At 35.9% G+C, this 13,363-nt stretch overlaps 1 protein-coding gene across 4 annotated transcripts in view; it reads left to right on the top strand.

The window, feature by feature from the left end:
* astn1 (astrotactin 1) overlaps window positions 1-13,363 on the top strand; it is a 679,871-nt gene that overhangs the window by 243,118 nt on the left and 423,390 nt on the right. For all 4 annotated transcript variants that reach the window (XM_059344320.1, XM_059344318.1, XM_059344319.1 and 1 more), the window contains exon 10: window positions 5,312-5,386. In XM_059344320.1, coding sequence (XP_059200303.1) covers window positions 5,312-5,386 — 75 coding nt within the window. The remainder of the gene's footprint in view (window positions 1-5,311; window positions 5,387-13,363) is intronic.

Below are 13,363 nucleotides of genomic sequence, written 5' to 3'. Positions count from 1 at the left end.
ACCCCGCTGACATCACTGTGACATCATCAGTGGCAGTTTCTTGCCGACTTGACAAAACCTCCTTCTCAGCCACAGCCTCTGTTCCTCAGCTGGAGCCCCATAAAGAGTCATTTTTCCATCTTTATGTGTGAAGTTGTTGGACTGCCTCTAAACCTCAAACGCTTGAAGTCTCCGGCCTAAGAAGACAGTTGTAGACAGTTTCAGCTCCGGCAGTAAATCACTCTGAGGCCGATGGTGAGTCAGTAAAGTTGTGGGTGCTTTATCAAGCTTTTTGGTCCGCTCATCGTTTTGGGTGCAAGGTCACTTCTATATTACAATAATGCTTTCAAGTGACGACTTGATATCTTTTGGCATTGAAAAATGCTGTTTCAGACCCCCTCCCAGGAAGTCATATAAACGCTTAATTGGGTTCACATCTGCTTGTTAAAAAGTCCTTGACATTTGGCTAACACCACGGCCAGAGAGCCAGACACTAGGTGACCACTGGGGTGTGTGTGTGTGTGTGTGTGTGTGTGTGTGTGTGTGTGTGTAGGGGTGCTGCTCTACTTGGAGTACAGCTCACATCAACACAGAAACAGTAAAACTACAGGACAGGTGTCTTTGTGACCGCACACAAACAGGATTAACACTCCCAGTTTTGTCAGGGTTTGATCAAACTGTCAGGCATTGTGTCACACTGTTAGCTTGGTATCTATCACTTTAAAATTGTGCGTTAGTCCATACTGTTTAACCCTGTGGAGTCTCTAAAAGCTCCAAATAATCCAGACTTGTTGACTCCATCCAGACTAGAAAACAAAGCAGCATGGAGCCCTACTGTAAATTTACCTCTAAAGTTCTGGCTGTAAACTCCATGAGGCCAGTTTCAGTTTGATGATGATGTACCAAGTAAAACTCAAAACACATTTTATGTTGGACTAAAGAACGACAAAAGACACAAAATGACCAAAAAAAGACACAAAATGACTAAAAAAAACAAAATGACCCAAAAAAGACACAAAATGACCAAAAAAAGACACAAAATGACTAAAAAAAGACACAAAATTACCAAAAAAGACACAAAAAGAAACTAAATGACCAAAGAAAAAGACACAAAAAGACTAAAAAAAACAAAATGACCCAAAAAAGACACAAAATGACCAAAAAAAGACACAAAATTACTAAAAAAAGACACAAAATTACAAAAAAAGACACAAAAAGAAACTAAATGACCAAAGAAAAAGACACAAAAAGACTAAAAATAGATACAATATGACACTAAAAAAGACACAAAATGACCAATAAAAGACACAAAATGACCAAAAAAGACACAAAATGACTTACAAAGACACAAAAAGATATGAAAAGGATTCAAAAATGGACAAAATAGCCCAAGACTCCATATAGTTAATGCTGCAATTGCAGCAATATTAGATTATTATATGACTTGTTATTAACCCTTTAACGGGCAAAAAATACATTTTGTAACTTAAAAGGAGATCCAAAAGGCTCCCCGATTTCTCCGTGAGGTCATAAAACCACATGGATTTCTTCCAGCTAATCAGCTAAAATCTGGCTACGTCACAGATAGTGACACCATGGCATCTGACCAATCAGTATAATAATAATAATATTGATTAATTCATTCATGATCCTGAACGGCTTATCCACACTCGTGTCCAATGAGGGGTCCCTTATTTATTTTTCAGGGAGTTGGGAACCCTAATCATCAGCAAAACTGAATAAAGACTAGCTGCAATAACTGCATTGTTTACTAGCACCTAAAAACCTTTAATCACGCAGTAAAGATTAGTGATACAGATTAATTATAATAGGGGAACCATATTATATATCCTTTATTTAAACGGGTAAAAGTCTCAAAAAAATCTCTCTAAAAATCTCTCTCCCAAGAGAGACATGGCCAACGAAAGCAGAAAAAAAAAAAAAGAAAAGTTACAACATATAAACACAGTTATCATAAACAATAAATACAAATCCAGCATCACAACAAAAGTGAAGGAGCCTCAGTAGAGACTGAAAAGGAACAGTCACACCAACCAAGAGAAATTATTTATTTATTCTTTAGAATCAATTTAAATTCACTGATTGTGAACAATTCAGACCATTTCAATTCATTTTTCAAATTGTTCCATGATAAAGGGGAGGCATAACCCAAAGCTTTCTTATAGACTATAGACTGTAGATAGACTATAGACTATACTATGGCTATATTATACTTTTCCTGAACTGACAGAGTCTATGAAGTATTGCAGTTGTTGGTTTTTGGGTCCCTGATGTCCCTTGATCCTACAGGATCACATCAACTAGAGAGTTTAGGACAAAATGTTGGTAAAATGTGTGTAATTTCTGGTTTAAAGAGGTCATGTGACCTCTGTGTTTGTCTGAAAGATACAACTTTGGTCTTAAATGAAAGCCATGGATGCTCCTTTACAATGATACCAAACAACCATTTATAATATATTCACACATTGGGAAATTATAGACATTTCTAATATTGGGCGATTAACCCATCATTATGCTAATTAATCAATAATAATGACTAAACCGTAACTTTCACAGCTTGACATCCAGCAGAAATGGATTCAGCACAAAAAATACTATAGAAACAACCAAGAAAACACTTTTACCCCAAAATGCCAAAATATCACCTCATTTTCTGAAGGGTTTTCCCAGATTCGCTCCTGTCTATAGCGCCTAAAAACCTTTAATCACCAACCTGGTCTCACAGAAATCCGTGAAATAGCCACAGATTTCGCTTAACTCAAAATCCGTGGAATAGCCACGGAATTGCTCAAATTTCGGTGAAACTGACACGGATTTGGCTACAATGCAAGTTAATGCCAGTCATATCCCGTGGCTATTCCATGGATATTTGTTCCTATTGGTTTGTTCCAAGTCACGTGACTTTCAAGGTCCCGGCGGTCAGAACAAAAAACATGGCGTACAGTTCTCTCATTTTTTGTGAAAAATCAATATTTTGACTTAGTTTCTGCATAAAAATGGATTTTGATCACATTTGTAGCGAGAAATATATGTTTTATTTTCTAAATATTCACTCAGTAAATGTACATAATCACTTTGTGGTGAAGATCTCGCCAGAAAAATATGACTGTCATTAACTTGCATTGTAGCGAAATCCGTGTCAGTTTCACGGAAATTTGAGCGATTCCGTGGCTATTTCACGGATTTTGAGTTAAGCGAAATCCGTGGCTATTTCACGGATTTCTGTGAGACCAGGTTGTTAATCACGCAATAAAGATTAGTGATACAGATTAATTATAATAGCAGACTATTATTATATTCTCGCCTTTAACTTCACCATGCAGCAGAAGGAACTTTCTCTATACTTCTCTCTTTATTCTGTCTCCTTCCATGCTGCCAGCTGCAGTGCTATGTGTTAAAAATGTGGATTTTATTCTCTCTGTTTTGTGAGACATCTGAATTTTCCCTCCCGACTGTGCACCTCTGTATCTCATTTCCCCGGTGCTCTCCCTGTCACTGTGTGACAGAGTGGGCACCCTGGGGTGACCTAAATGTTTAATGACCACAGCCTGTGGCATGGAGGCAGCAGCTCCCCTCTTCCTCCATGTTCTTTTTGCTTACAGTAGTGTAGGAGTTAGCTGGGAATGACATGAGGCCGCTGTCACTTCAACTCCTTACACTCTCACTCTGCAGACTGTTTAGTCCCCGAGCTGCCACTCCCCATTAATCTCCATCATTCTGCCTCTCTCACTCCTGCCTCTTGGCATCACTCTCTCTCTCTCTCTCTCTCTCTCTCTCTCTTTGTCTCTGTTTTTCTGCTCTCTCTCTCTCTCCTCTGTGTCTCTTTCTCCCATTCTGTCTCATGCTGTCATCCTCTCTTATCCCCTCCCCCGGTAAATAGATATGAGCCAAAGTCACATTGCTGCGTGTCAGCTGCTGCAGAACACATTTTTCAATCAGCATGTTTACACACAGCACACATCGTAATGCTGCTGGTGATTTGCGGCTCTGGAAGGAAGGAAGGAAGGCGGGAACGACTCGAAGTGAGACAGCGAAACACGGCTTCTGATTTTAGAGGGTTTAGATGAGGAGGACGGGAACACTGAAACATTTAACGCCTCTCTCTCTTAGATTTTTTTTCTCTTTTCTGTCTCTCGCCAGCAACAAATGTCGTGTTGTTGTGGCGTAGAGTACTACGTCACATCCTGCTTAGCGTTCTATCCAATCAGTAACCAGGCTTTTTTTTAGGGGAAAAAAAACCCAGACAAAAGCCGGCTCCGGACGGCTCGTATTGAAATTAGGGGTGTTTCTGCGAGTGAAACCCGCCTCATTGCGGGTATTGGGCTGCAGTGGAAGGTTATAATAGTTTTGGATTTTTCAGTAGTTTTAGTTTTAATTTCGTTGTGATTTTTTTGTTTTCAAATTCAGTTAGTTTTAATTAGTTTTTAGAGTGAGTTTGCTAGTTTTAATTCATTTTTATTTTTTGTAAAATGCTTAGTTTTAGTTTCGTTGTAGTTGTTTTGTAATGGGATATTTGTTGGGTGCCAGATTCAATAAGGTCACAATAAATGTTTCCCGTTTGTCAATTTTTTTTGGAAATTGTGTCACTTTTTCTTCTAAATTTGTGATTTTTTTTCTCGTAAATTTGTGATTTTTTTTATTAGTTGTAGTTTTGTTGTAATGGGGTATGTGTTGGGTCCAGATTCAATAAGGTCACAATAAATGTTTCCTTTATTTCCTTTGTCTGATCCATCTCAGCCCCAATAAGTTTATTAAGTCATAAAACCAGATAGATGAAATAGATTTCATATCAACCAAAAAGGTTTACGTATGAAAAAAGTTGACAAAGACCAAAACAAAGGACATTTTCACTATAATTTCAGTTAGTTTTAGTTAGTTTTGTAACCACAAAATACAGTTTCAGTTAGTTATCTTTTTTTTTTTTTTTTTAACTCTTGTTTTTATTTTTATGTCAGTTAACGAACATGTTTTTTCAATTCCAGTTTTTGGTTATTTTGTTAGTTTTCGTTAACTATAATAACCTTGGTTTCAACCCCTTTTACGACAACGTAAAGGTAAATAGTTACTGGGTAAAGTCAAGTCAATGTTTACCAACATAACAATGAATTGGTAGAAAATACTCACCGTGTCATTTGGCATTAATTGTGTGCGACACTGATTCAGCATAGCTGCTTCACGTACGTAGAGCCGGACACGTCTCATAGTCGTGAGGACGGGTACACTGAAAAATTTAACGCCTCTCTCTCTTTGATTTTAACACAGTTTCATTCTCTCCCTTCTCTCTTTTGTGTCTGATCTTTTCTTTTTTCAGTCCGTGGCCTTACACCATCTTCCAGCGCGGGTTTGATCTTGTGATGGGAGAACAGCCCTCTGATCGCATTTTCAGGTAAGGGGAACTTCACAAAACTTTCTTTTATCCCACTACATTTTTCATGGCGCTGCACATTGCACATTGCATGCTGCACAAAGAAAGATTGTGCAGTCAAATAACTTGTTACAGCAGCTTTGATTTGCCCTCTCCCTGGTGATTAAGGGAGGATCCTGAGCTCTGGATACATATGTCAGCTTTAAATAATGTAATGAAGTGAGAGATTAGATTTCCAAACAGGAAAACAAGAGGCACTTTATTTTCTCTCAGGTCAGAAAATCATTGTGTTCTGATTCATCTTAGAGGCGCTTGTTTATGAAATTGATTGGAAAGGAGAATTCAATTGGAAGGCAGCAATTAATAATTGTGTGGAAGTGTGATCATCATTAACCGAAAGGTCTTTTTATTATTTATTATGATGTTTTCATTACTGTATAATCACCTGAAACTAACAATTGTTGTTTTTTGTGAACTTGCAATTTATATCATGGGCAACTACATAGCCGCAACTTCCAAGGATCCCACCTGTGGCACGGCAACTTTCTATTTTCACATTTTTTTAGGGTAGATGCATTGAATTCTTCAATCTAATGCATCTACTCAGTGCTTGCATGGGACTATAGCCCCCTGGTGATAACAAGGAGCTCCACCTATCACATCATAAAGGTGTCAGTAGAAAGACAACTAATGAGGTTTGATGTGGAATAGAGCTAAAGTGAACCAGGTTGTATTGTTGTGATAATTGTCTTCAGGCTGTAACCTTGAATCTAATATGAGATTCATGTTTACATTATTAGTGGAGAAAAACAAGAGCCTGTTAGCACTGCCTACGTTACAGAACGTGTTGAACATTAAAACATATTTTTCTATATTTATTGGTTCATTTTGGCCACTTCCAGGCAGAGGAAAGAGCTGTACATCAGGGGTCTCAAACTCAAATTACCTGGGGGCCGCTGGAGGCACAAAATTACTAAAAAAAGACACAAAATGACCAAAAAAGACACAAAATGACTGAAAAAACACTAAATTACCAAAAATGAAACAAAATTACAAAAAAGACACAATTCCCAAAAAAGACAGTTATTAAAAAAGACAGAAAATTACCAAAAAAGACACAAAATGACAGAAAAAAACAATAAATTACTTAAAAAAAGACACAAAATTATAAAAAAAAAAGACACAGAATTACCAAAAAAGACACAAAATTATTAAAAAAGAAACACAATTACCAAAAAGACACAAAATGACCAAAAAAGACACAAAATGACTGAAAAAACACTAAATTGCCAAAAAAAGACACAAAATTGCAAAAAAGACACAAAATGACTGAAAAAAACTAAATTACTTAAAAAAGACACAGAATTACCAAGAAAGACACAAAGTTATTAAAAAAGACACAAAATTACCAAAAAAAGACACAAAATTACAAGACACAAAATTATTTAAAAAGTCAAAATTACCCAAAACAGTAATTAAAGGGACCTTCCACACACAACACAGTAAAGTGCCATTCATTTAAAACTCACATTAAACTTTCATATCAAGGTGGGGGCCATAAAATATCGTCACGAGGGCCACAATTAGCCCGCGGGCCGCCAGTTTGAGACCCCTGCTGTACAACAACATGGATTTAAAAGTTGAAATGGGGAACGTGTTAACAAACAGCTGTGTTAGCTAACAGTTGCCTAGTTACTCAGCCAGCAAACACACAGAGCAATATTGGCTTTCATTCGTGCTCTCACGACCTGACAAACGTTCAATAATCTCTTAGTCGCTCTGGTTTTATCTCCACCAAACCCTTTGAAAATATCTGCTCTTTAGCTGCTAAGTGTTTAATTAAGTCCACCAGCTCTTCTCTCTGTGTGTCTGCTGCTGCTTGGTGCTGGCTGCAGCCTATAAGAGCCTCACCACTATATGTAATATAATATAATATGTTTGAGGCTATTGCATGTTATTCTGTTACATGAAAGGAATCACTTGTTGTGACAGACCCCCTTGGATTTCTACCTTTCTACCCAGAGTTAGATATTTGCTGGTAAACATTTTGAGCATTTAGCAGCTACACATTTAGATAATCCCCTGGTGGAGACCAAAACAGAGCTAAAAGGAGAGTGATAGTGTTGCTCTGAGTCTTAGTATAACTGGACTTCTGGCATTTACATGTATTTATTTACTATTTAAACCAGGGGTCTCAAACTCAAATTAATTCTGGGCCGCTGGTGGCTGTATCAAAATGAGCAAAAGAAAACCTAAATTACTTAAAAAGACACAAAATGACCAAAAAGAAAAGACACAAAATCACAAAAAAAAAAGACACAAAATTACTAAAAGAAGACACAAAAGGACCATAAAAGACACAAAATGAAAGAAAAAAAAATTACTTAAAGAAGAAACAAAATGACAAAAAAAAAAAAACAGAATTACCCCCAAAAATAATTATTTTAGGTACTTTTGTCTTTTTTAAATAATTTTGTGTCTTTTTTTGGAAATTTGGTCTTTTTTAAAAAAAATCATTTTGTGTCTTTTATAGTAATTTTGTGGGGGGTTTTGCTCATTTTGTGTCTTTTTTAGTAATTTTGTGTCTTTTTTTGGTCATGTTGATACGCCTCCAGTGGCCCCCAGAATTAATTTGAGTTTGAGACCCCTGGTTTAAATAGTAAATAAATAGATGTAAATGCCAGAAGTCCAGTTATACTAAGACTCAGAGCAACACTATCACTCTCCTTTTAGCTCTGTTTTGGTCTCCACCAAGGGATTATCTAAATGTGTAGCTGCTAAATGCTCCATAATGTTTACCAGCAAATATCTAACTCTGGTGTTAGTCTGGCCCCAGTCTCTGGGCTTTAATAGAGCACATATAGACGGCAGGATGCCCCTTCACCATGTTTACTGGGAACCATTACACAAAGAAACACAGAGCAGAGCAGCAGAGGTTTCTAACAATGTTTCTAACTGTGTTTCTTCCTAAAATGACTCGTTCCTCGCTGGAGAAAGAGCAGATCTAAGCCCTCCATGACAGAACAGCAGCAAAAACAACAAAAGACAGTTTTTGTTGCTGCTAACAATAAAAAGGAAACCCGTAGAGTTTCTGTGTAGCACTCTCGCTGCTGTTGGCATTTTTCTTTCCGTAAGTCAGAGAGCGAGGAGGCTGGAGTGGTGCTAACATCTCCAGGAGAGCTTTGATTCGTTGTTGCCACCATGTTTACTGCTACAAGTCTCCCAGTCCTCACTGCGTCCAGCCGAGCTGTTTAAAATGTCCTCACACTGCTAACAGCAGACATCCATCCTCATTTACATCCTTCAGCCTCCAGCTTTACTCTTCACCATCAAACCCTGCTGTTGGCTGCAGGCGCCGCAAAAAAGACCTTGAATAGTAGAATAATAGATAGTATAATAGTAGATAGTATAATAGTAGTAGAATAATAGTAGATACTATAATAGTAGTAGAATAATAGTAGATAGTATAATAGTAGATAGTATAATAGTAGTAAAATAATAGTAGATAGTATAATAGTAGTAAAATAATAGTAGATAGTATAATAGTAGATTTTACGGTAAAAAACTGATGTCAGTAAAAGACGTAAAATGATAAATGGGTTAATTCAGTTTCAGTAACAATGAAACACAGTGAATATATATATATATAGAATATATCAGCCAAAACTGTATTTTTTAAAATTTTGTTTTTAAAAATAAATTACTCCACTGTAAAATACACTGGCACCGTGTTTGCAACAAAAGATAAATTAATAAGAAATTATGTAAAATTAATAAAAAAATATGTAAAATTAATAAAAAACGACACAAAATTACTGAAAAAGGACGTAAAATGAATAAAAAGGTGTAAAATGAATTTAAAAAATGACACAAAATTACTGAAAAAGGATGTAAAATTAATAAAAAATGACACAAAATTACTGAAAAAGGATGTAAAATTAATTTAAAAAAGACACAAAATGACTATGTTTTTTTTAAAAAAACATTACTCCACTGTAAAATACTATGCAATGTGTTTGTAACAAAATATGCTGTAATATGTAGATACAAGCATCACTGTCATTTTTGCATTGTTTCTTTGTTGAAAGACCTTGAATAAGAGCGAGAGCGCTGTGAGCCGCCATCATCTTGTTTGCCAAAGCAGATATCACCATTAAGAACAGGTTTAAATGAGGCGATTATAATCACAGACATATAGGAGATACAATAAAAACAAAGCAGACTGAGGTTGCATGCATGCAGAAGTCTCCTGTGTGTCAGAGGAGATAAATGTTGGAGAGTCAGCATCCAAACACACAGCGTCCACACAGCGTTAACCGCCAGGACTCTCTGAGGACCGCAGACATGTTTTCACTCCACAACTGTTTCCTCTCGGGATCTCTTAGTGTTTCCACCTCCACGTTCTCTCACAGTGAACCAGATCAGTCATATGGCAGCTCACCGCTCCCTCGTTGTCCATTATAAAGCAGAGCTCGTTAAGTGGCTGCTAATTTGTCCTGTGGTCACCCACATACGTCACGCTGCTGCATCACAGGGACTCCAGGCCTCCTGATGCTGCTGCACACAGAGTCCCATAAGAGATGGTGAAACACACTGTTAAAAAACAAAACAACTGTTGTTTTTATGGTAAAAACCAGCAGCTATGGTTGCCAGAACTTTACTGTTATTCCAAAAAGTTTTTCCATCAAAAGAAACACTGAAGACACAAAAAAGACACAAATTAAATTACTTAAAAAAAGACACAAATTATTTTAAAAAAAGACACAAAATGACCCAAAACATACACAAAATTACTAAAAAAGACACAAAATTATTTTAAAAAATAGACAAAATTACCAAAAAAAAGACCCAAAATGACGAAAAATACACAAAATTACCAAAAAAGTGTGGTCACCCATATACGTCACGCTGCTGCATCACAGGGACTCCAGGCCTCCTGATGCTGCTGCACACAGAGTCCCATAAGAGATGGTGAAACACACTGTTAAAAAACAAAACAACTGTTGTTTTTATGGTAAAAACCAGCAGCTGTGGTTGCCAGAACTTTACCGTAATAAATATGGTGCAACTTTTTATAATATTACCGTAAAATGATATTAACACTGTTGATTTCACGTTTAAGATTGACATTTTATTCCAAAAAGTTTTTCCATCAAAAGAAACGCTGTTCTGCCATATAATTAACAAGAAAATATTTAATAAATGCTGTATCAATTAAATATTTTACTATTAAATATTACAGTATATTTCTGTTAGAGATATGGCGTTTAGTACATTTAACAGTGAGGAAAAGTATTTTTCCAAAAAATAAATGCAAAAACGATGGCTTGTATATTATTGTATATTACAGCAGGGGTGTCAAAGTCAAATTACCTGGAGGCCGCTGGAGGCAGTATCAACATGACCAAAAAAAAACCGCACTAAATTACCAAAAAAAAGACACAAAGTAAATTACTTAAAAAAGACACAAATTATTTAAAAAAAGACACAAAATAATCTCAGTCAATCTTTCAGTGCAGCCTCCTGGAAAATAACAGAAATATACTGTAATATTTAATGGTAAAATCTTTAATGTATGCAGCATTTATAAAGTATTTTCTTGTCAATAATATGGCAGAACAGCGTTTCTTTTGATGGAAAAAACTTTTTTTATACGGTAAGATATGGAATAAAATGTCAAGCTTAAACATGAAATCAACAGTGTTAATATCATTTTACCGTAATATTAGAAAAAGTTGCACCATATTTATTACGGTAAAGTTCTGGCAACCACAGCTGCTGGTTTTTACCATAAAAACAACAGTTTTCTTTTTTTTTACAGTGTAGTTCTTCCTACAAGAATCTTCCAGTTTTTGGTAACTTTGTGTATTTTTTTTTACAATTTTGTGTCTTTTTTTGGTAATTTTGTGTCTTTTTTTAATAATCATGTGTCTTTTTTTGAAAATTTTGTGTCTTTTTTAAGTAATTTAGGTTTTTTTTAATAATCATGTGTCTTTTTGAAAATTTTGTGTCTTTTTTAAGTAATTTAGGTTTTTTTCTGTCATTTTGTAGTTTTTTTTTACCAGTGACCTCCTGGATTACAGTCACACGACCAAGACAAGTGGATAAATGTACCTTTGTGTGTGTTTTACATTAATAACAAAGGCTGGAGACATTCTCTGTGTAATATGTTCAATATTACCATTTTAATAGACTTCTAATAACCTGCTGCAGCCAGTGTTTTACAGTAAACGGAGGAATAGCAGCACTTTGATCCTCAGAAACTTGACTTAGAAACAAAGGGAGTAATTGGTGGATGTAATTAAGTGTTCCACTTCTACAATGGTTTAATCAGTCTGTTCTTAAAATGACTGCTAATACATGCAGCCCCCACAATCCACTGCCCTTTCCTTATGCTAACTTAGCAATTTATTAAATGCAAATTGAACAATTGTGAATGAGGAAATGTGTTTAGTCTGCATAAAAAAGGGTGTTAACCATTTAATCAACAACCCCCCCCCCCTTTTGTGCTACAAGCATGCATGCATAATTCATCAACGCTAATAATGCATTTGATGTTAATCAGCCTGCACTGTTTAGCTTAAAGTGGGAAGTATTACATTTCATCTGCAGAGTGTTTAAAGATTGATGATATTCATTGACTCACAAATAAAGAATTGTTTTAAAGGCCTTGTTGCAGACATCTGTTGTTTACAGATTTATGGCCCTGTCGGGTCTCGGGGGGGCTCTCTGGCCCTCTTTCTGTTGTCACGGCGCCTCATTTGGTATGCATGGCGTCCATTAGCACACAGTGTCCTTCTGCTCAAGAAAGACTTATGCAGAAAGGATAACTTTGCTCAAAGGTAATATAAATAACCTGGAAACAACTTGATGCCATTATTCTAGAGCACTGATGCAGCAAAAACATTCATCTTTGATAAGTCGACGTTCTGACTTGACATGCTGGTTGTTTTTAGGTCTTGATGGATTTTACTTTGAAAGGGAACTGCAGCAGTTTTACAGAATTAGTTTGTTATTCTGTCAGCTATTTTTTTTTTTTTTACTCCTTTTAGTAAATATATAGTCAGCAGTTTTAAGAATTCTAGATCCCAAAGATTGCAAAGTCGGTCTGTCAGTTGGTTAAAAACAAAAGACACAACATTGGAAAAAGGACGTAAAATGAATAAAAAATGACACATTACTGAAAAAACACATAAAATTAATAAAAAATGACACAAAATTACTGAAAAAGGACGTAAAATGAATAAAAAATGACACAAAATGACTGAAAAAACACATAAAATGAATAAAAAACAACACAAATTTACTGAAAAAGGACGTAAAATGAATAAAAAATGACACAAAATTACTGAAAAAAGACTTAAAATGAATAAAAAATGACACAAAATTACTGAAAAAGACGTAAAATGAATAAAAAATGACACAAAATTACTGAAAAAAAGATGTAAAATAAATAAAAAATGACACAAAATTACTGAAAAAGGACGTAAAATGAATTTGAAAAAAGACACAAAATTACTTTTTTTTTTTCTTTGTCAAAAGCAGCATTATGAAATTCCCTTAAAATGAAGAAGGCATTATGCAGTGCCACATGATCTGATGCTATATGATTCCAGTGACATTTAATCTGATGTTAGAAAATGTTGTGAAAGATGGTGCCCCGCCGGATGCTGCTGGAGGCCCCTTTTTACTGTAAATGGGGACATAAATTAAAAGAGAATGTCGTGCTGTATTTAAAAAGACTTTAAACTAATGGCTGAGACCATAAACTCATTAGGAAAAGGAGTCTCCCCCTGCTGGCCACTAGCAAGAATACATGTCAAGACAATTCTGCATTGGCTTCTCTAGAAAGACCCAGAGGTCACTGCTTGGTGTTATTCCTGACTCCTGAGGTGTGTTGGTTGGTGGGCCATACCTTCCATCCCTTTAACTTAAACCAGGGGTCTCAAACTGGCGGCCCGCGGGCCAATTGTGGCCCTCGTGATGATATTTTGTGGC

This window comes from Centropristis striata, chromosome 11 (assembly GCF_030273125.1).
Source record: "Centropristis striata isolate RG_2023a ecotype Rhode Island chromosome 11, C.striata_1.0, whole genome shotgun sequence".
NCBI classification, from domain to species: Eukaryota; Metazoa; Chordata; class Actinopteri; order Perciformes; family Serranidae; genus Centropristis; species Centropristis striata.
Note: the sequence above shows the minus strand (reverse complement) of the source record. Positions and strands in the feature narration are given on the sequence as shown.